The 24,895-nt window shown below is 42.2% G+C and overlaps 1 protein-coding gene across 1 annotated transcript in view; it reads left to right on the top strand.

The window, feature by feature from the left end:
* Positions 1-15,912: 15,912 nt before the first annotated feature.
* The window catches only part of RP1 (RP1 axonemal microtubule associated), a 351,147-nt gene continuing 342,164 nt past the window's right edge, over positions 15,913-24,895 (top strand). The window contains exon 1 of the mRNA XM_063451391.1: positions 15,913-16,002. Within this exon, the coding sequence (XP_063307461.1) occupies positions 15,965-16,002 (38 nt within the window). The 5' untranslated portion in view covers positions 15,913-15,964. The remainder of the gene's footprint in view (positions 16,003-24,895) is intronic.

Here is a 24,895-nt window from a genome sequence, read left to right as displayed (position 1 = left end):
CGGCGTGTCTCGCTCGCTCTCTCTCTCTCCCACGCACAGCCAGCGTGTCTCGCTCGCGCTCTCTCTCTCTCTCTCTCTCCCACGCACAGCCAGCGTGTCTCGCTCTCTCTCTCTCTCTCTCCCACGCACAGCCAGCGTGTCTCGCTCGCGCTCTCTCTCTCTCCCACGCACAGCCAGCGTGGCTCGCTCGCTCTCTCTCTCTCTCCCACGCACAGCCAGCGTGGCTCGCTCGCTCTCTCTCTCTCCCACGCACAGCCAGCGTGGCTCGCTCGCTCTCTCTCTCCCCCACGCACAGCCAGCGTGGCTCGCTCGCTCTCTCTCTCTCCCACGCACAGCCAGCGTGTCTCGCTCGCTCTCTCTCTCTCCCACGCACAGCCAGCGTGTCTCGCTCGCTCTCTCTCTCTCCCACGCACAGACAGCTTGTCTCGCTCGCTCTCTCTCTCTCTCCCAGGCACAGCCAGCGTGGCTCGCTCGCTCTCTCTCTCTCCCACGCACAGCCAGCGTGTCTCGCTCGCTCTCTCTCTCTCCCACGCACAGCCAGCGTGTCTCGCTCGCTCTCTCTCTCTCCCACGCACAGACAGCTTGTCTCGCTCGCTCTCTCTCTCTCTCCCAGGCACAGCCAGCGTGTCTCGCTCGCTCTCTCTCTCTCCCACGCACAGACAGCTTGTCTCGCGCTCTCTCTCTCCCCCACGCACAGCCAGCGTGTCTCGCTCTCTCTCTCTCCCACGCACAGCCAGCGTGTCTCTCCCCCACCCCCGCACAGCCTGTGTGTGTGTGTCGCTCTCTCTCCCAGCCACGCACAGCCGGTGTGTGTGTGTGTGTGTGTGTCGCTCTCTCTGCCAGCCACGCACAGCCGGTGTGTGTGTCGCTCTCTCTCCCTTACCCACGCACAGCCAGTTTGTGTCTCTCCCAGCCACGCACAGCCAGTGTGTCTCTGTCCCACGCATTCCCCTCCTGCCAATCATTTCATGTAGCGTGGCCAAGGCACCGCAGTAGAGAATCTTCTGTATCCTCTACCCAGTCTAACCGGAAGTGCTCCCAGACAGAATAGTGGATACAGAGATTCTCCACCACAGTTCACTCGACCACGCTACAAGTAGGTAAGCTGGCACTGCAGAAGGAGGAAGACAGCAAAAAGAGCGGACGGACAAAGAGACACATAGGGGACTGAGGGTGGACAAAAAGACACAGAGTGGGGCAGGGGTGGCAGAGATACACAGGGGGCAAAGTGACACACAAAGAGGCTTTGGGTGGCAAAGACACAAACAGAGGGTTTGGCGGGGACAAAGAGACAAGGAGGAGCAACCTTAGAGGGACTTAGCTAAACAAAGAGGCACACAGAAGAGTTGGGGGGGATATAAAGACACAAAGAGATACACAGAGGGGCAAAGAGACACATGGAAGGACAAAGACATACAAAGGGAGCTGCGGGGGGGGGGGGGGGGCAAAGAGACACAGTGGGGCTTTGGGGGGAAAAAGACACGCAGGGGCAAGGATACAAACTTGGGGAAACAGACACACAGAGGGGCTAAGGGGGGCAAAGAGGCACACAGAAGGGCTGGGGTGTCAGACACAGAAGGGCTTAGAGAGAAAAAGACACACATACAGGAGCTTGGAGGATAAAAAGACACACAGAGAGGCAAAGAGACACAGGGCTAAGAGGGACAGAGAGACACACAAAGCTGGCGATTTTTGTTTTTTGGGGGTGGTGCAAGTATCTGGTCTTGTCTAGGGTGGAAAATAGTCTAGCACCAGCCCTGCCTCAGTGTGAGTGTCACCCACAGACCACATCACTGTTTTATTCAGGGGCACTTATGCCCCGAGTAAGGGACCTAGCAACTTGATCTTCTAAGCTTGCTCTCAAACTCTGTTAACAAATAAATTGTATAATTTTAACTCTATATTTATGAAAAATATCCCTCATTAAAAAAATAAATGTTTACCCTAATCTAATGTCCACTCATCATTGAGTGTTGTATTTCATGTATTTGTGTATATGTCTTTACCACCCACCTATCGTATGTGTGAGCGCCCATTCCTTGCGGACTGCCTGGGAGTGTGCGTTGCTATTCCCATCTGCAGGTCAATCCACTTTGTGCAAAGTGCATGCGCTCAATGTATCACCAAAACTGTCCAATAAAATTCTCTCAGGGGGACTCAAAATAGGAGTATACCTCCCTTGAGAAGCTCAATAATAAAAAATTTTTAAAGTAAGTATTTTAAAAATGAAATGAATGTTTTTTACTACTGCATGTTGAAACTTGATGAAAACATTTTTAACATAATTAGTTAGATTTTCTGTAATATACCGTATTTATCGGCGTATAACACGCCCCGGCGTATAACACGCACCTCATTTTAAGAAGGAAATTCCCCCCCTCCCATAGTGTTCCCCCACCCTCATGCCATAGTGTTCCCCCCCATTCCATAGTATTCTCCCTCATCCCATAGTGTTCTCCCCCCCTTCCATAGTGTCCCCCCTCCCCTTGTCCCATAGTGCACTTTCCCTCCCCTTGTCCCATAATTACTTACCTGTCTTGAAGCGTGGGCCGGCTTCACAGCGCGCACCCTGGTACAGGAACTTAAATTTCAGGTTCCAGTTTCCGGCGGGACTGAAAGGAAGTGGGCACACTGAGTGAGCACTTCCTTTCAGTCCCGCCGGAAACCAAAATTGAAGTTCCAGTACCGCGGTGCGCGCTGAACACCGGCCCACGCTTCAAGACAGGTAAGTAAACCTTCACATTCGCTCCATAAGACGCACAGACATTTCCCCTCACTTTGGAGCGAAAAATATGTATATTGGCGTATAACATGCACACATCATTTGCCCCCTATTTTCAGGGAGAAAAAATGCGTGTTATACGCCAATAAATACGGTAAATATATATTTTTAATTTAACTTTTATTATTTATATCAGTGTTCATTCATTCTGGAGTTATCCTTTTAATATGTTTATGGGAATAGAATAGAATAAAGCAACAACTGTACATGTTTCACAATGTTAAACTTTATTCCTGTTTACTTTTAATAAAAAAAGAAATTTAAATTAAAATCTGTTTGTTTTCTTTTAACTATATGCCTATACTGTTTTTCTTCTCATGTGGGAAACCATGTTAGTCTCTGTAGCGGGCCGAGGGTAACCCGACTGGTTACATCAGCTAATGCAGAATGAAGAGACCCATTTTCCCCTAGTAACTGGACGACACACTGTTCCAGGGGTGCAACAACCACTTTATTTGGCCACACAAATGCTCCCCCTGGATGCCGTTCGTCTATACGAACCGCGGCCACTCAGGGAAGCACTCATTAATTACTTCTCTTGCGGTTTCACACTTATGTTGCGAGTTGCCAACGTTCTAATTGATTGGTGTGAGCATGCCAGGGAGCATTGGAATCCGCAAATGCTCCCCCTGGATGACGTTCGTCTAATGAACGGGCTGTCACCCAGGGTCGGCACGCGCCGAGGCTTCCCTTGCGGTCTGTGGTTTTGACACCTTGTAACGCGGTTTGAACGTTCTACAACAACATTCTAAATGGGGTTTCGTGGTGGTCCCCGTTAAAGAGGTGAACGGAACCCGTTCATATGGCGCTCCCGAAAGGGGAGCAGGCAAAGCATATGAATACAGGGCAAAACATGAGAATAGCACATAGCAATTCACGGACAGGAACAGTCTCCCACAACCAAACAATAACTTTTTAGTCACATGGGTATATTAATCTAATAGATTAAATCAAGACTCAACAAATCCCAGGCGCCAGATCGCCATGGCGACTAGGAATTTTCTCTTGGCGCTTGGGTATTTGTCAGTGCGTTCAGGGGGCTGAGGGAGAATGGAGGCGGCGTCGAAGAAGCTGTGATCTTGTTGCTCTGCTGTGATGCCGGAAGCCGGCCCGCGAAGAGGCAGAGCAACCCCACACTGGACCCGAAGGGGAAAGGAACGTAGGGAGGCTGGGTGCCATTAAATTAAAAAACTAATAATTTGTGAGTGCGAGAGAATGTGTGTGTGTGTGTGCCAGTATTATTATTAGTATTTATAAATCCCCAACAAATTCCGCAGCACAGTACGATAGGTGTGTGTCTGTCAGTGAGTGTCAAATTAGTGAGTGTGTGTGTCTGTCAGTGAGTATGACTGGCGCCCTCACCTTTTTTCCCACGCTGTGTTGGCTCGCAGTGGCTGGCCCTGCCTCAATGGTTAATTATTCTTGATGATCTGAACCAGTCCATTGCTTCCCATAGGATAGCATTAGGAGACTACTGCGCATGCGTGGCAAAAATGCCTCACTGCGCCAATCACCATCTACTCATAGAGATGCATTTTCTCTCAAAAGGCAGTGTTTACATTGAAAACCCTGCAGGGACAAGCTATAGACACCAGAATCACGATATTAAGTGTTGGAACATGTCCTGTCCTTGATAATCAGCAGAATTACCTGCCATGGTCTTATAGTTCTAACCAAACTGTACCACGACTTCAAGTATTTGGAGACACTCTTGATAGACCATACAAAGGAGCATGATTCAGAAAATTTCCAAAATGTATTAAACAGAACACTGCTTATAAATCTTGTGCAATAAGGGGGGGTCTAGTGGGAGTATCATTAATTATCAATCAAATATTGACAACTATTAACTAACAGCATAAAATATGCAACAAATTGATTCTAAGTTTATCTAGGGGGCATTACTAGGCAGGGTGTTCTTAGAATAGGAGGGTGTAGCGATAGGGTCTTACTAGAAGAGGGGGAACAAAGATGGTCATGTGCCATACTACGTATGTGACGTCCTTTCAATGTACATGTTGTTACTCTTATGATTCAGCTGAACAGAAATTAACCACTTCATTAAGCTGTAGTGGTTCTGGGGCCTACAGTGTCCCTTTAAGAATTATATTTTTGTTGTTGAAAATAATTAGCTTTGTTAGTTTTAGAAAAAACAACAACCTGACTCCTAACTAACCGCGGATTAAGTCCACATAGTAGCAGGTGTGGTTTGTGAAATAGGAGCCCAGGCATAAGATGCTGCCTTCAAAGTATTGTGTATTGGACATGTACAAAGGTGATGTGAACTAGCACAGCTGTATATTGTCCTAAAAGCAAGGTAGAATATCCATGGTAGAATATATGGTCAATAACTGCATTTTTCTCCTGCTAGATGTTTAAAGACCACACAGTTTAAGGTGGAAGGGCACAGTGAGTCCAGGGTAGATGGAAGAATATTGAATAAATAAAATGAAAAGAAATAATTAACAATTTTTCTATGATATTTCTAGCCTTTCAAATCATGGCAAGCAGATGTGAGTAGTAAACACAGTACCATATACCCATTCCGCTTTACAAAGTGTCAGATAAAATAAACCAGTACTCTTTATTTTTCACAATCTTCGGCTAACATGTCATTATCAAAGTGTATAAAAATACCCATAAAAAAAAAAAACACAAGTCACTACAGCCAACTGACAACAAGCTACCACATCCCTTGCAAAATAAGCAACAAAATAGCCGACACCAGCCTATAATGGCAAACCATTGCAAAAGAAGATTTTTTTTTTTTTTTAAATATGTAAAAACGTATTTAATCTGTAAAACATATGGTTGACTAGGAAAAAGTTAATACTTGAGTAGGAGATAGTGCCATTTTCTGCAACAACTGGGGTACACCAAGTTTTACAAATGTTCTACAAAATTTTTAAAGACAGCCGGGAGTTTCTGTACCTCAGATGAAGATTGATTGTGAGTAAATAGAAAGACCACACAGGTGTAAAGTTAAAGGGCAATGTGTCGGGATTTTCATAGGTGGTGCTGAAAGAAATGGTGCCCAATAGTGGCACAATCTTAGTGTGCTCCAATTTCCAGCATGAAGTCATGACAAAAGTAGGGATTGCTCTGGTGCTATTTGCCTAGAATTCCTCTAATAATCTCCACCAAACTGTGCGTGGCAGAGTCTCAATTTCAGAAGCCAAATGTGCTGTGTGAAGTATAAAACCAGTACAATGGATTTTATAAATATAACAGCCAAAGCACCTCACTTTCCTGACACTTGCGGCTGCCGCTCCATGGACAAAATCACCCTCTATGAGTCCACGACAAATGAAAAAATGTTGGAGTCAGAAACGAACCAGACCAGTACCCATAAACTAAACAATAAATATAGGTATATAATGACACTGCGGAAGTCAAAAGAAGAAAAGAAAATCTCAGCATTAACAGTTCATTGTGTTTATATAAATTTTATTTCAAAGCAATGACATGAATATGGGTGTTGTATCTAATCACAGTGCCATATATCCTCCCTCACCTTACGTGGGTCTATATACCGCCCACTTCAATTTCTCCATTGCCAGCAATTGCATCCCTTTACTTTCAAACTGACCTGCACCCACATACGCACTGTCCCCCACTTTACACTCTGCTACAGCTTTACGAAGTTGGGAGCAACTTGGTCTCCCTACCGGCCCGCAGCATCCAGTTATCATGAGCCGCAAGGGCTGTAGCAGGTCTTTGCGTGTAACAAACTCAGATCTCAGTACGTGCTGTCTTGTGCTCCACATAAGTGAAAATCATTCCCTCTAGCTGAGAAGTTTGCAATCAATAAATGTTCATTAGCAGTATAAAAACTAGGAATTCTTATCCTTGTAAAATATCACTATTAGCTTAAGGTTTACAGTCCATTAGCAGTATAAAAACTATGTAAGGGACCTGTGTGAGCTGGAGCTATAAAGGTCCTTCTGCCGGATAGGAACTAGATTTCTCACTGTGAGCTGTCTAGTTCCTATCCCTGTAAGGGACCTGTGTAAGCTGGAGCTATAAAGGTCCTTCTGCCGGATAGGAACTAGATTTCTCACTGTGAGCTGTCTAGTTCCTATCCCTGTAAGGGACCTGTGTAAGCTGGAGCTATAAAGGTCCTTTTACTGGATAGGAACTAGATTTCTCACTGTGAACCGTCTAGTTCCTATCCCTGTAAGGGACCTGTGTGAGCTGGAGCTATAAAGGTCCTTCTGCTGGATAGGAACTAGATTTCTCACTGTGAACCGTCTAGTTCCTATCCCTGTAAGGGACCTGTGTGAGCTGGAGCTATAAAGGTCCTTCTGCTGGATAGGAACTAGATTTCTCACTGTGAACCCTCTAGTTCCTATCCCTGTAAGGGACCTGTGTAAGCTGGAGCTATAAAGGTCCTTCTGCTGGATAGGAACTAGATTTCTCACTGTGAACCCTCTAGTTCCTATCCCTGTAAGGGACCTGTGTAAGCTGGAGCTATAAAGGTCCTTCTGCTGGATAGGAACTAGATTTCTCACTGTGAACCGTCTAGTTCCTATCCCTGTAAGGGACCTTTGTAAGCTGGAGCTATAAAGGTCCTTCTGCCGGATAGGAACTAGATTTCTCACTGTGAGCTGTCTAGTTCCTATCCCTGTAAGGGACCTGTGTAAGCTGGAGCTATAAAGGTCCTTTTACTGGATAGGAACTAGATTTCTCACTGTGAACCGTCTAGTTCCTATCCCTGTAAGGGACCTGTGTGAGCTGGAGCTATAAAGGTCCTTCTGCTGGATAGGAACTAGATTTCTCACTGTGAACCGTCTAGTTCCTATCCCTGTAAGGGACCTGTGTGAGCTGGAGCTATAAAGGTCCTTCTGCTGGATAGGAACTAGATTTCTCACTGTGAACCCTCTAGTTCCTATCCCTGTAAGGGACCTGTGTAAGCTGGAGCTATAAAGGTCCTTCTGCTGGATAGGAACTAGATTTCTCACTGTGAACCCTCTAGTTCCTATCCTTGTAAGGGACCTGTGTAAGCTGGAGCTATAAAGGTCCTTCTGCTGGATAGGAACTAGATTTCTCACTGTGAACCGTCTAGTTCCTATCCCTGTAAGGGACCTGTGTAAGCTGGAGCTATAAAGGTCCTTCTGCTGGATAGGAACTAGATTTCTCACTGTGAACCGTCTAGTTCCTATCCCTGTAAGGGACCTGTGTAAACTGGAGCTATAAAGGTCCTTCTGCTGGATAGGAACTAGATTTCTCACTGTGAGCTGTCTAGTTCCTATCCCTGTAAGGGACCTGTGTAAGCTGGAGCTATAAAGGTCCTTCTGCTGGATAGGAACTAGATTTCTCACTGTGAACCGTCTAGTTCCTATCCCTGTAAGGGACCTGTGTAAACTGGAGCTATAAAGGTCCTTCTGCTGGATAGGAACTAGATTTCTCACTGTGAACCGTCTAGTTCCTATCCCTGTAAGGGACCTGTGTGAGCTGGAGCTATAAAGGTCCTTCTGCTGGATAGGAACTAGATTTCTCACTGTGAACCGTCTAGTTCCTATCCCTGTAAGGGACCTGTGTGAGCTGGAGCTATAAAGGTCCTTCTGCTGGATAGGAACTAGATTTCTCACTGTGAACCCTCTAGTTCCTATCCCTGTAAGGGACCTGTGTAAGCTGGAGCTATAAAGGTCCTTCTGCTGGATAGGAACTAGATTTCTCACTGTGAACCCTCTAGTTCCTATCCCTGTAAGGGACCTGTGTAAACTGGAGCTATAAAGGTCCTTCTGCTGGATAGGAACTAGATTTCTCACAGTGAACCGTCTAGTTCCTATCCCTGTAAGGGACCTGTGTGAGCTGGAGCTATAAAGGTCCTTCTGCTGGATAGGAACTAGATTTCTCACTGTGAACCGTCTAGTTCCTATCCCTGTAAGGGACCTGTGTGAGCTGGAGCTATAAAGGTCCTTCTGCTGGATAGGAACTAGATTTCTCACTGTGAACCGTCTAGTTCCTATCCCTGTAAGGGACCTGTGTAAGCTGGAGCTATAAAGGTCCTTCTGCTGGATAGGAACTAGATTTCTCACTGTGAACCGTCTAGTTCCTATCCCTGTAAGGGACCTGTGTAAACTGGAGCTATAAAGGTCCTTCTGCTGGATAGGAACTAGATTTCTCACTGTGAACCGTCTAGTTCCTATCCTTTAAGAGGACCCGGACACTATGGAGCAATATGTCCTTTAGCAGGATAGGAACTAGCTCTCTCAGTGTGAGCAGGATAGTTCCTATCCCTATGCAGGACCTGACCACTAGGGGCAAAAAGGTCCTTTAGCAGGATAGGAACTAGCTAACTCACTGTGAACCGTCTAGTTCCTATCCCTATACAGGACCTGACCAGCAGGGGGCGAAAAGGTCCTCTAGAAGGATAGGAACTAGCTTACTCACACTGAGCAAGCTATTTCCTATCTTCAGAAAGGACAGGGTCCTTCTACTGGATAGGAACTAGTCGCAACCGATACAATTCCTTCCTCTTCCTGTCCAGCCTCACACACAGACACTGGTGGAGCTGACAGCACTAAATTTTACATCCTCTATAACTGTTAATGTAGCTCTGTTATTAAGGATGATTGGACTACAGAGAACACCAGTCAAGGCTCACTGTACATATCTTTCCAAACCAGCATATTTAGGCTCAAAAGGCACATTATAAGTGCTGAAAGCAGACGCCCGCATGTTGTCAGGCACCTGTAGGCAGGTGCCTACTTTACCTAGTGAACCTAGTGAATACATCCCTGGCTCCCATCTTAGGGTACCATTTGATTAACTTTCCCAGTGTATTGCAAAATTGTTATGTTCAGTTTTGTATTTTTTAGTAACCAGTCACAAAATATGGCCAAGTTTTCACTGTTAATATCATGAACCTTCTATGTTTTACTGTAATAAAACACACATTTCTGTTCAACGATATTTCACAAGTACAACAATATCCTCATGTACATGTTCTCTGAAACTGCTATGTTTACAGCTGCAGGGTTAACCCTAGATGGACCTGGCACCGAGACCACTTCATTGAGCTGAAGTGGTCTGGGTGCCTATAGTGGTCATTTAAGCTCCAAATTGGTTGTTTAAATATTTTCTGAGCACGTGTTTCTTTTTTTCTTTGTCTTATTACACTGGACAAAATTATAAAAGCAACACTTTTGTTTTTGCTCCCATTTTTCATCAGCTGAACTCAAAAATCTAAGACTTTTTCTATGTACACAAAAGGCCTATTTCTCTAAAATGTTTTACACAAATCTGTCTAAATCTATGTTAGTGAGCACTTATCTTTGCTGAGATAATCCATCCACCTCACAGGTGTGGCATATCAATATGCTGATTAGACAGCATGATTATTGCACAGGTGCCCTTAGGCTGGCCACAATAAAACAATTGTAGGTGAGAATGAAATTCTCAATTACCGTATATACTCGAGTATAAGCCGACCCGAATATAAGCCGAGGCCCCTAATTTTACCCCAAAAAACTGGGAAAACGTATTGACTCGAGTATAAGACTAGGGTGGGAAATGCAGCAGCTACTGGTAAATTTCTAAATAAAATTAGATCCTAAAAAAAAAATATTAATTGAATATTTATTTACAGTGTGTGTATAATGAATGCAGTGTGTGTGTGTGAGTGCAGCGTGTGCATGAGTGCAGCGTGTGTATGAGTGCAGCGTGTGTGTATGAGTGCAGTGTGTGTGTATGAGTGCAGTGTGTGTATGAGTGCAGTGTGTGTATGAGTGCAGTGTGTGTGTGTGTATGAGTGCAGTGTGTGTGTGTGTGTATGAATGCAGTGTGTGTGTATGAGTGCAGTGTGTGTGTATGAGTGCAGTGTGTGTGTATGAATGCAGTGTGTGTGTGTATGAATGCAGTGTGTGTGTGTATGAATGCAGTGTGTGTGTGTGTGAGTGCAGTGTGTGTGTGTGTGAGTGCAGTGTGTGTGTGTGCAGTGTGTGTATATGTGTGCAGTGTGTGTGTGTGTGTGTGTGTGTGTTGCAGTGGTGGGGGGGTGGGCAATTTTATTATTTTATTTATTATTTTTTATTATTATTTTAATATTTTTTTTTTCATTATTATTTCTTCTTATTATTTTTTATTTAATTATTATTTCATTTATTTTTTCGTCCCCCCTCCTTGCTTGCTAGCTGGCCAGGGAGGGGGGCTCTTACTCCCTGGTGGTCCAGTGTCATTGGTGGTTCAGTGGGGGGAGAGGGGGGCTGCAGAGAGCGTTACTTACCTTTCCTGCAGCTCCTGTCAGCTCTCTCCTCCTCCGCGCCGTCCGGTCAGCTCTTCTGTCAGCTCACACTGTAAGTCTCGCGAGAGCCGCGGCTTTCGCCAGATTTACACTGGGAGCTGACCGAGGTGCTGAACGGACAGCGCGGAGGAGGAGAGAGCTGACAGGAGCTGCAGGAAAGGTAAGTAACGCTCTCTGCAGCCCCCACAGCCCCCTGTCTGTATTATGGCAATGTAAACTGCCATAATACAGACAATTGACTCGAGTATAAGCCGAGTTGGGGTTTTTCAGCACAAAAAATGTGCTGAAAAACTCGGCGTATACTCGAGTATATACGGTAATAACTGAGCCAATTGTACAAGTTGTGATCAAGACAATATGTAAACCAAAACCTTGAATTTGCGCTATATGTCAATTCAGGTGTAATTCACCTCTTTCATATTATGTGCACCCACACTTATCATATATCATTCTGTTCATGTCACATAAAATATTTGTATATTAAACATAATTTAATATGAATAAAATATTTTTAAAAATGAGAAATTAAGACTTTTAAAATTATTTTTTAGTTCTGTGTGGCATTTTAACTGTGAATGTCACAATACTGTTTGCGGTTACTGCAATAAAGTACACATATTTGTATTCAGTGATGTCTCACGGGTAAAACAGTACCCCCAATGTACGAGTTTCATGGTGTTTTGGAAAGTTACAGTGTCAAATATAGCATGTTACATTTTTCAGTTTATACACATTGAAATTTGCCAGACTGCTTATGTTGCCTTTGAGACGGTATGGTAGCCCAGGAATGATAATTACCCCCATGATAGCATACCATTTGCAAAAATAGACAACCTAAGGTATTGCAAATTGTGTATTTGTTATATCTCCTTATCACTAATTACATGCTAACATGTTGCACTTGCACAACAGAGCTGCTCCTTACTGCTCAAACTCGGAGACATTAGGGAGATCCAGATATAATGGATCCCATAAATAATTTGGCAATACTGAACAGAGTACTTTAGAAATAGAGATGGGATAATATACACTGAACAAAATTATAAACGCAACACTTTTGTTTTTGATCCCATTTTTCGTGAGCTGTACTCAAAGATCTCCGTCGCAAAATTTCCTCTGTATAATTTCTTGAAATAAATGTTTTCATTAGAATATCTGAATCTGTAGAGGTGCATCACCTAATTTATTTGCAAAGCTGCTCCTATGCAGCAACTTAACGCAGCATTGAATGTTTGATCATCAGGATTATGGGATCATCAATAAATATAGCTTTTTGACTCCTAATCTCTACACATGGGGGTCTGTGTGTACATTCACTCAAGTGGGCCAGACAATACAGATAAAAAAAGCACTATCCAGAACGAGGGGCATTGCTAGGGTTAAAAACACCTGGGGCTAATTTTTATTATTTATAAGTATTTAGTGACTCAATGGTCCCTCCTCAAACCCCATCCCGGCCCTTCCCTATTTCTGCCTCTTGGTACACTCAGATTCAACTTTATTGTCACCTTACCATGTACATACCAGGTCAATGAAACAAAGCTGGCCTCTGAAAAGATGCAACAGTAATTTAAAATACTATTTAAAAATGTACTGCCAGTCAGTGATATATTTATCGCTAGGTAACTGATATTTGCCTTGGGCGTCACTTTGCAAATGTGTGTGTGTCTGTGAGTGAGTGTGTGTGGGTGTGTGTGTGTATAAGTGAATGTGTGTGTGTGTGTCTGTAAGTAAGTGTGTGTCTGTGAGTGAATGTGTGTGTGTCTGTCAGTGAGTGTGTATGTGTCGGTCAGTGAGTGCGTGCGTCTGTCAGAGTGTGCATCTGTCAGTGAGAGTGTGCGTCTGTCAATGAGTGTGCGTTTGTCAGTGAGTGTGAGTCTGTCAGTGTGTGTCCGAGTAAAAGTGTGTGTCTGTCTATCAGTGTGGCAAATCAGTGAGTGTGTGTATGTCATTGTTTGCCAGTGTATATGAGAGTGTGCGTCTGTCAGTGAGTCTGTGGGTCTATCAGTGAGTGTGTGCATCTGTCAGCGAGTGAGCGTCTGTCAGTCAAAGGAAGAAGTGGGGAAAATTTAAATTAGGAGGGGTGCCCGAGCACCTTCCTGCCTAGGGCAGCACTAATCCAAAATACACCACTGTTGCCAGTGTAAGCGTTCCAATCTATACTAAGTAACACAATTCCCTAATACTTAAGAATACAATCCTTTTTCATTACTACCAATTTCCAGCCTAAAAATAAGACATTATACAATAGTATAATAATAGTAATCACCAAGTGCAAATTATCAATCGATATACATAAACTCGTACAAACTTACGTAATTTATCCACCTAGCAGACTAAATTTCAATACAATTATATTCTTAGGAAACTATCGCTTATAGATTGAGTTCAAAAACATCACCATAGAGGGAACATAACTATTCCCAAACCTACGGATCCTACAATACAGACTCCAATTGGCTTTTCCAAATGAAAAGTGGATTGAAGAGTCCATAATTGGGATGAAATGTGTCCTTAGTGATTCAACTTATTCTCCGAGCACACTGCTTGCTGTAGATTTCTTCAATTGATGGAAGTTGAGCACCAATAATATATTGAGCAGACTTTAATACTCAATGAAGAGCCTTCCTATGAGCTACTAGGCATTATGCATGGTCCCCCCTCTCATAATATTGTAAAGCGATACGGAATATATATATGTGCTGAGGATGTAGTGTGTGTATGTGCTGAGGATGTAGTGTGTGTATACGTGCTGTGGGTGCAGTGTATGTGTGTGCTGGGGATGTAGTGTGTGTATCTGTGCTGTGGATGTAGTGTGTGTATGCAGGGACATATCTTCCGCGAGGCAAACAAGGCATCTGCCATGGGCGGCACTTTGCAGGGGGCGGCAAAATAAGCCGACCCCAAATGCCCCAGCAAATCCCTTGTTTACCTTGTGTCCTGGGGGCTCAAGAGCTGGCCACTTTTGAGCTTCCCCGAGGCGGGCGGCGGGCAGCGGGCAGCAAGGGAGCATGCTCATCTGAGCTCCTCCTGCTCAGCTCCCTTGCGCTCTGCTTAATGAGCCGGAATATGACATCACACTGGCTCCCGGCATCACTAAGCGACGCGCAAGGGAGCCGAGCAGGAAGACTAAAGCTCCCTCACCACCCACTCAGCATGTCCGCCCCCTGCCTGTCCGCCCAGCAGCCCCACTGGACCGCAGGAAAGAAATCCACTCCAGCTCTCCCAGGGAGGCTAGGTGGATTTAAAATAAAATGAAAAAAATTATAATTTGGGAGTGTTGGTGGAAATGTGTGTGTGTGTGTCTGTGAGTGAATGTGTGTGTGTGTAAGTGTGTGTGTCTGTGAGTGAATGTATGTGTGTGTGTGTGTCTGTGAGTGAATGTGTGTGTCTGTCAGTGAATGTGTTTGTGTGTCGGTTAGTGAGTGCGTTTGTGTGTCGGTCAGTGAGTGCGTGCGTCTGTTAGTAAGTGTGCGTCTGTCAGTCAAAGTGCGGCCTTGACAGGAAGGGGGGAGTTTTAATTGGGGGGGGGGCCCGAGCACTGTCCTGCCTAGGGCAGCATAAATCCTATATACACCAGTGTGTGTATGTGCTGGGGATGCAGTGTGTATATCTGTGCTGGTGGTGAAGTGTGTGTGGATGCAGTGTTTGTGTATCTGTATGCTAGGGATGCAGTGTGTGTTTGCTAGGGATGCAGTATATATATATATATATATATATATATATATATATATACATACATACATACATACATATAAATATATATATATATATATATATATATATATATATATATATATATATATATATATATATATACAGGGTGCGCTGGATCGTGTGGATTGTGTGGATTGGCCCCCAGCAGTTCCCCATTTATGCATGTTCAGGTGAGTGCAGCCCCCTAGTTTCATATATATATATATAAATATATATATATATATATATATATATATATATTCCAAATTGTAACTACTTGTTATATAATTGTTAAAACCAAAAAATGTTTCCTTTGGCATCATGCTGATCCCTGGTGATCCAGTGTTGAGAGCTTCTGGTCTCACCCTTTGCTGGATGCAGACTATGCATAATGACTCTTGTGAGCTCCAGATTCATAGTATCAGAGCATTGCCATGGTAACACATTGCAATGCTTTGAACTGCCAGAGCTCAAGGGAGCCGTACACCAGATCTGCACCTTGTAGAAGGTGAGACCAGAAGCTCTATGTGCTACCCTTCCTCACTACAGTGGGTGCAATGGGTCAATGATGGAGATCTTTGATCTTTCCACTGACTCATAAAGACACCCCTCTGCATGGCACAAGGGTGAGCATTTTAAGCTGGTCCAGCCCTGCAGATAGGGATAGAAAGATCTGGGTCTCCAGGGCCCCACTGCGACACCCTTGACTAGAACTCTAATAGTGGTACTGCTTGAAATGACCTCAATATAGCATAGACGAAAACCAGTCAGCACAAAAACAAAATACTGTATATGGTTTCAAATCTTTTAAGGTTACTTAAAATACTTATCTCACATGAAAAGTATGGACATTAAGCTGATTAAACCATATGGGAATACAGCATTAAACACCTTACTATGTCAAAGCACCCCAATACTGCTGGCCATTATTAACAATGCCACCAAATGGGACTCTCCTCAGTTTATTTTGTTTCTTGACATTTGTACTAGAATCATAACATCATTCATTGCTCTCCAAGTTACTAAGCCAAGCACTCTATCTAAGATAATCCTGGCTTTATTTGTAAGAGTGTATAGAGGTGTGGCATTGTCGTACTGTTGCTACAGCACTACTCAATGCAGAACAAACATGAGTGATTTAAAAAAAAAAACAAAAAACCTTCATATTTCACTTCTAAGGCTACACATACAAAACGGCTCTTTAAACTGCTATAGTTTATTTCACTTTTTTTTCTTAAATGGATGAAGAACAATGGCCCAGCACAGAGAGAAACAGGTATTTAACTTTCATTTTTCACCCGTAGTAATCATCATCCTTATTATAACATTTATTGAATTTGTTTTATTACATTAAGGATATTACAGGATGCCTGTACGTAAATATTTGTTCCCATAATATGCTGTGCATGCTCATATCTTTCTAAGCCATTTTTTTTTGTAATCATTTGGATAGAATATATTTTCGCAGATTCTTGTTAACTAGCTACAGTATGTCAATAGGCAAATTATGGCTAGAATCCCGTACTGTACAGAGGATGATGTAATCTGCAATTATTCCACGTAGTGAAGGGGTATTATTGCATAGCTCACCATCAGTCTTTATCAAAAACCTTCATCAATTTTTAATAAAAATAACGGTTGCCTAGTACTGTGACTCCCACTAATCTTAGGCTGCACCATGACATCTATGTCTTTCTATATAGTCCTTATATATATGCCCATGAATGTACACCACCCTAATACACTATATTACATATTAACTGCTACAATATACTATAACTAAACATTAACCCATACACTACACTAACACCAAACATTAACCACTACAGTACACTAACAATCAATGTAAAATATAAATGATCATGTAATATGAACTGTGCCTAACGGTGAAGCATGCGTTATCGGAAAATAGTGTCCACTCTGGGTTATGGAGATCTTTAGTCTTATTATTTATTATGATGTGGCATTACATCCCCAGATAGTAGGATTAGTGTTAGAATTAGGGTCAGTGTTAGGTTTAGTGCTGGATTCCCATGTCCCAGTCTGCTGAGTTTAGTGGTACTGCTATTTGCTGGACTGAAATGGCATTACAGTAGTAACAGATACAGTATTTAAAGTGTGATATAGCAGGTGTATCTAAAATAATTAAAGTGTGATATAGCAGGTGTATGTATAATAATTAAAGTGTGATATAGCAGGCGTATCTATAATAATTAAAGTTTGAGATAGAAGTTGTATCTATAATAATTAAAGTGTGATATAGCAGGTGTAGCAGGTGTATATATAATAATTAAAGTGTAATATAGCAGGTGTATATACAGGTAGTCCTCACTTTGCGACTTACCTATTTTACGACTGCTCGGACTTGCGACCAGCTCTCTAGTGTGGGGATTAGATGGATTCCCCACGTTAAAGAGCTGGTTTCTGTTCGGGGAATTTTCCCCGAACATAGATTTAAGAGATTCCCTGTGCTTTTGAGCTAAACTATGTTCGGGGAATTTTCCCTGAACATAGATTCACAGGATTTACTGTGCTAGTGAGCTGCTGTATGTTCGGGGGAATTCCCCCAAACATAGACCTGCTCTCTAATGCATGCACTCTAGCGCATCCTCACCAATTCGTTTTACGACCAAGTCGTAAGAACGGAACCCGGTCGGTAAGTGAGGTTTGTCTGTATAATAATTAAAGTGTGATATAACAGGTGTATATGTAATAATGAAAGTGTCATATAGCAGGTATATTTGTTACTTAAAGTGTGATATTCAGGTATATAGATATGTATATATATATATATATACATTTATATATATATATATATATATATATATATATATATATATACACGTGTGTGTGTGTGTGTGTGTGAAGAATAGTGGAGGAAACTTATAATGCAAAGTTACATATACTGTATACCTAAGTTATAAATTATTGTATTCTTTTCAACTATCACACTCATATTTGAATGCCTGAAATGTAACTGCCACTTTGTTGTGTGTCAGTGTGTATGTGTACCCATATAATCTGTTGTGATGAATTTCATTGTTTCATCTGTATTCTTACTTTTGGGCGAGGTGTATACATAACATTTTACATGTTACACATCATTAGAGATAGCAAGTACTCCCGTAATACAGTGTATATATTCTTTATATAGATGCTACTGTTATACGTAGCAGTTCTGGTACCACGAGTGCAGTAGTTATAACTGATGTATTCTACTAAGCCAAGCTGAAAGGACTGTCATGTTCTGCCTGGTGTTTCTGCTTCATGGTTTGGCAGGCTGTGATTTAAGTGCAAGACACAGTTTTAATATCTTCTTTAACATGAGAAATGAGAGGTTACCATGCAGCAGTGTGCAGCCAAGCATGTATCCACTCCGTGCATTGCAAAATACAGTGTACAAAGTCAGAAGGCTAATGTAAACACGTCTAATGAAGTTTTCAAACAGATTTTTATGGCACAAGTCATGCCCAAGCGTCTTTGTGAACTGTTTGTGTTGTGCACCATGGCAATCCTAGATTCCTTTGTTTATATTTGCTTAACTCATCAATAGCATAAAGAAATCACCGCAAATAAACCTATGCTATTAGAAACATATTATCCACAAGCAAACACCATAATACTGTGAACAGTGACTTCTTATATATTACTCTCAAAGGGACATTCCATTGCCCCTCCCACATAAAAAAAATGTTTAGTAGCTATATCCTAAACGAAAACATACATTTTTTTAATTATGCATTTTTCATCGGGGGTATATATAAAAACAGCTCCTCTTCTTCCCCATCCCAGGACTGTCTAATCACAGACTTCCCAATGCAGCTCTATGAGACGTTTTTGCAAGGCAGGTGCTCTGGGCAATTGCTGCATTTTAAGTTTATCTCCACTGTGCTAAAATACTAGGAAGTTACAGGACCTGCTGTCTGCTTGAAACCCAAGGTGTGTGTAACAAACCTGCACTTTTTGTAAAACGATAGAAAAGAGGATACACTATTCACATATAAAGCATTTCAGCAAGTGTTCAGCAGAGTGTCCCTTTAAATTCCCATAACTGACACACTTATTGAACACTTACACTTTATGACCGGCGTTTCTCATAGGTGTATATCCACTAACCAGTTATATGTGGTGAGTTGACACCTATACTGCAAAATCTAAACTGAAATGTGGAAAAAAAATTTGGGCATGTATGTAACTGTGTTCCCTATGGTCTATTTGTTGATAACTGGTTGCCAATTCACCAAAATAAAATTTCTAACTATTTTATTATTTCTTATGCACATATATAAAGTAGATATTCTTAAGCATCTCTTTTTAGTAGTTTTATATATTTTACAGTAGGATCAGGCTGTGATTGCAGTATACTAATATTATTTTTCTCCCCTCACAAGTAAACATAAGCAATCGGCCCGGGTATCTCAGTCTGTCTAATTTTTATATTTATTTATTTATTTGTTTATACATAAAATATTTCAGCAGAACTACATATTGTTATTTCTTTAGTTTTAAGGTATGTCCTGGAGAGCTTACAAACATGTTGTTACAGATAAAATAAGAGATAACAGAGACATATTTTACAATTTGATTATAGACACACTATTACACAACCGATAGATATATGCAAAACAATTAGAAATGTATAAATGATGTGCAGGTGGATGCTGGTGTTTTCCAATACATCAAACTGGTGGTGGATTTGACAGTCTCCAGCTGTTTATTCCACATATGCAGAGCTCTAAAGGAGAAATATTATTTTTATCTGCAAATACATAAACAAAAAGGTTACGCAACTGTACACTCACTATGCCAGAGTAAAAATGATCAACATGCTAAAGCTTCCTAAATGTGTTTAAATTGTTTAGTAGAGCTAAGTTAAATTAGTTTTCCTGCAGCTCTAGTGACTAATTACTATATGTGTGTGTGTGTGTGTGTGTATATATATATATATATATAGTGGTTAGCTATTTTCTATCACATATTTTCCCTATCATTTACAGGTGATACTCGAAAAATTAGAATATCGTGCAAAAGTTAATTTATTTCAGTAATGCAACTTAAAAGGGGAAACTAATATATGAGATAGACGCATTACATGCAAAGCAAGATAGTTCAAGCCGTGATTTGTCATAAGTGCGATGATTATGGCTTACAGCTCTTGAAAACCCCAAATCCACAATCTCAGTAAATTAGAATATTACATGCAATCAATAAAACAAGGAGTGTACATAGAACAATATCGGACCTCTGAAAAGTATAAGCATGCATGTGGACTCAGTACTTGGTTTGGGCCCCTTTTGCAGCAATTACTGCCTCAATGTGGCGTGGCATGGAAGCTATCAGCCTGTGGCACTGCTGAGGTGTTATGGAAGACCAGGATGCTTCAATAGCGGCCTTCAGCTGTTCTGCATTGTTCGGTCTCATGTCTCTCATCTTTCTCTTGGCAAAGCCCCATAGATTCTCTGAATCTGCTGAAAAAGGAAGTCAGCATTCCCATAAAGCTTGTCTGTGGAAGGAAGAATGAAGTGCTCCACAATCTCCTGGTAGACGGCTGCGTTGACCCTGGACTTAAGGAAGCACAGTGGACCAACACCAGCAGATGACATGGCTCCCCAAATCAACACAGACTGTGGAAACTTCACACTGGACTTCAAGCATCTTGCAGTGTGCCTCTCCATTCTTCCTCCAGACTCTGGGTCCTTGGTTTCCAAAAGAGATGCATAAGTTGCTCTCATCAGAAAAGAGGACTTTGGACCACTGAGCAACAGAACAGGTCTGTTTTTCTTTAGCCCTGGTAAGATGCTTCTGACGTTGTTTGTTGTTCAGGAGCGGCTTGACAAGAGGAATACAACATCTGCAGCCCATGTCCAGGATCCGTCTGTGTGTGGTGGCTCTTGATGCACTGACTCCAGCCTCAGTCCACTCCTTGTGAAAGTCCCCAACACATTTGAATGGCCTTTTCCTGACAATCCTCTCGAGGCTGCAGTCATCCCTGCTGCTTGTGCACCTTTTTCTTCCGCACTTTTCCCTTCCACATAACTTTCTTAATGTGCTTTGATACAGCACTTTGGGAACATCCAACTTGCTTCGCAATTACCTTTTGAGGCTTTCCCTCCTTATGAAGGGTGTCAATGATGGTTTTCTGCTCAACTGTCAGGTTTGTAGTCTTCCCCATGATTGTGATTCCTACTGAACCAGACTGAGAGACAATTTAAAGGCTCAGAAACCCTTTGCATGTGTTATGGCTTACTTAGCTGATTAGAGTGGGACACTGTGAGCCTAAAATATTGCACCTTTTCACAATATTCTAATTTACTGAGATTGTGGATTTAGGGTTTTCATGAGCTTAAAAGCCATAATCATCGCACTTATGACAAATCATGGCTTGAACTATCTTGCTTTGCATGTAATGCGTCTATCTCATATATTAGTTTCCCCTTTTAAGTTGCATTACTGAAATAAATAAACATTTGCACGATATTCTAATTTTTCGAGTATCACCTGTATTTAAATGATTTTATGAGAGCTAATTCTAATAGCTGTTATAGGGAACCATTGATTTTACAAGTAGTTGAAGCAAACTGTCACTGTGACAATTCCGCACATGCTGACCACAGTAAATACTACTGAAGCACTCATTGAGTTGAGTGGTGCAACAGAGATAAGTAAAAACACACATTTAACCTTCAAAGCACTAGATTGGTCAGGGCCCCATGATGCTCCATGGTGAACCCATGTGTGTTCATGCATTTTCAGAGTCTGGCACTTCAGTGGTTAAATTAATTTGCATGTCAGCTCCAGCTATAACAGGACATCCAGACTTATAATAAAAAATGAACAAAAAACTGCAGATATTTGTAAAAAAAATAAATAAAACAAATGAATAATCCGTTTTAATAACTCCAGAAAAATTTTCTGATCCATACATCTGTACCATCAAAAAAAAAAGAACTCTCCAGCTAGCTAACAGCTAGTAAAAACAGACAAGCTCTTACACACAAACCTCACTGACTCCTGAAAACCTGTCCTGATTTCCGGCCTTCATCATTCCTGGCTGCAGGAAATTAAGAAAGTATAATCCCTTTTTGTTACAGTAGATGGTGATATTTCACAGCATATAAAATATTTCTCAGCATCAAGTCAACAGAACATTAAATGAAATATGCTTTACTGTTTGCATATGGTTTTGTGATTTGTACAGGAAACTGTTTATTATTTGGTTTGATTTAGGGATAAGGCTCTCACACTGGTAAAGATAAGCAAATGTAAAAAATAATATTTTAGGTGGAAAAGTCTCTAGGCAATGGCATTGGGCAAAGGTCAGATGTTTTCTTAGACAGTTAGAGCTATACTCTCCATTTTATGATTAGTTAAAGGACCACTATAGTGCCAGGAAAACAAACTCGTTTTCCTGGCACTATAGGGTCTTTAGGTCCCCACCACCATCAGGGTCCCACTCCAACAGGGCTGAAGGGGTTAAACACTTACCTTTCTCCAGCGCCGGGCTCCCTTGGCACTAGGAAACTCTCTTCCCTCTGCCAACGTCAGCGCAGAATGTGCATGTGCTGCAAGAGCCGCGCGCGCATTCAAACAGTCCATAGGAAAGCATTTCTCAATGCTTTCCTATGGACGTCCAGTGTCTTCTCACTGTGATTTTCACAGTGAGAAGCTCGGAAGCGCCTCTAGCGGCTGTCAGTGAGACAGCCACTAGAGGCTGGATTAACCCTAGTGTAAACATAGCAGTTTCTCTGAAACTGCTAGGTTTTCAGCTGCAGGGTTAACCCTAGATGAACCTGGCACCCAGACCACTTCATTAAGCTGAAGTGGCCTGGCTGCCTATAGTGGTCCTTTAAAGACCATGACAATAATGCAACCTGAGACATTTAATTAGTTGTATTATCTTTTGAGTGTACATTTACTTTCCATTCTATTTTGTATCTATTAACTTTTTTTAGAGGGTTCATTGAGCTCTAAGGAGTTAGAGGGCCCCATAACAGAGGCCAAGGTTTTTTTTCAAATTCAACATCTGATCTTTACTGGAGTGTCCCTTTAGTGTAGAAACTTTGGCCAATGCAATCTAACGCTTCTTCTGTATTGGGAGTTTTACAGTAACAGCTTTACTTATTTCACTGTCGAGATGTGTAATGATGTAGCTTATTCACCAACACAGTTTGAAGCTTCTATTATTTTAGACAAAACTATTGGAAATACCGTAAAGAAATCTAGCTCACGGATATAGTCTTTTAATGCTGGTGTTGATTTGACCCATAAAACTCTTTTCTCCCAGTAGTTACTTTGGTTACTTGCTTTTCAGTGTTCCTTTAACATTCATTTCGGTAATAATTTTGTCAATTGCTGTTTAGTGAAAAAATGAAAAACACATTTTTTTCAGGGTGATGCCTGGCATTTGTGCAAAAACTTAAAGGATCACTATAGGGTCAGGAACACAAACATGTGTTCCTGACCCTATAGTGAAAACCCACCATATAGGGGGCTTGCCCCCCTCAGCCCCCCTATAAAAGTTTAAAACTCACCTCATTTCCAGCACTGCGCAGGTCTGCCGGTGCTCGCCCCGCCCCCTTTGTGACATAGGGAAAACATTGGATTGGCTAAAATCAGCACGGGGGCGGGGCCAAATGCCATTTAATGCCATTCAGCTTAATGAAGTGGTCTGGTTGCCTGGTCCATCTAGGGTTAACCCATTTTTCTATAAACATAGCAGTTTCAGAGAAACTGCTATATTTATATTTGGGTTAATCCAGCCTCTAGTGGCTGTCTCATTGAGGTGTGAAAATCACAGTGAGAAGATGCCAGCATCCATAGGAAAGCATTGATGCGCATGTGCAGTCAGCCGAAGAGGAGGAGGAGAGCTCCCCGCGCGGCGCTGGAGAAAGAGGTAAGTTTAACCCCTTCCTCTCCATCCAGCCCGGCGGGAGGGGGACCCTGAGGGTGGGGGCCCCCTCAGGGCACTATAGTGGTCCTTTAACAATTTCTATCACTGTTTAATTTTATTGAAACTTTCCTGTTTCTTACTCCAATATACATAGTTTGAGTACCAAATATGAAACAAACGAGTTGCCCTTTGAGTAGTCATTTAATAATTATGTGTTTTATTTGAAATTATGTAAGATTATTATATACCAAATGTATTAACAATGAGCACTAGTGATGTCGCGAACATAACATTTTCCGTTCGCAAACGGCGAACGTGAACTTCCGCAAATGTTCGCGAACGGGCGAAACCGGCAAACCGCCATAGACTTCAATGGGCAGGCGAATTTTAAAACCCACAGGGACTCTTTCTGGCCACAATAGTGATGGAAAAGTTGTTTCAAGTGGACTAACACCTGGACTGTGGCATGCCGGAGGGGGATCCATGGCAAAACTCCAATGGAAAATTACATAGTTGATGCAGAGTCTGGTTTTAATCCATAAAGGGCATAAATCACCTAACATTCCTAAATTGTTTGGAATAACGTGCTTTAAAACATCAGGTATGATGTTGTATCGATCAGGTAGTGTAAGGGTTACGCCCGCTTCACAGTGACAGACCAAACTCCCCATTTAACGCACCGCAAACAACCGCAAACAGTCCATTTGCACAACCGCAAACTCCCCATTTGCACAAGGTTGGATACCAAGCTAGCCATGTCCCGTTTTTTTTAAATGTACACTACTGTTACACCAGATATGAGTTGCACTGGTGTGACACTGTGCCCTGGCAGGCCCTGAAACGCACACGTGTGAAGGAAACTGACTGCTATTATTTCACAGTCAAATTTCTAGTTTTTTTTTTTAATGTACACTACTGTTACACCAGATATGAGTTGCACTGGTGTGACACTGTGCCCTGGCAGGCCCTGAAACGCACACGTGTGAAGGAAACTGACTGCTATTATATTACAGTCAAAAAAGTTTAGTTTTTCTTTAAATGCAAGCTATTGTGACACCAGATATGAGTGGTGGCACTAGGAACACCTTAAAAATATTGGATATCGCTAAAAATCATGATCACTATATACTTTCTCTACAAACCTCTAAAACGAACCAAACTACTCATCCATCCGCTATACCACTGTCAGGATCGGGACAGGGATCCAACACGCAAAGTACAAACAGGACAGGGTACGTATACCGGACCTTAGAATGGCCGGACTAACGTACGGAGAGTA

This window comes from Pelobates fuscus, chromosome 4, assembly GCF_036172605.1.
Source record: "Pelobates fuscus isolate aPelFus1 chromosome 4, aPelFus1.pri, whole genome shotgun sequence".
Taxonomy (NCBI): Eukaryota; Metazoa; Chordata; class Amphibia; order Anura; family Pelobatidae; genus Pelobates; species Pelobates fuscus.
The sequence above is the reverse complement of the archived record's forward strand: the minus strand, read 5'-3'. Positions and strand labels throughout refer to the sequence as shown.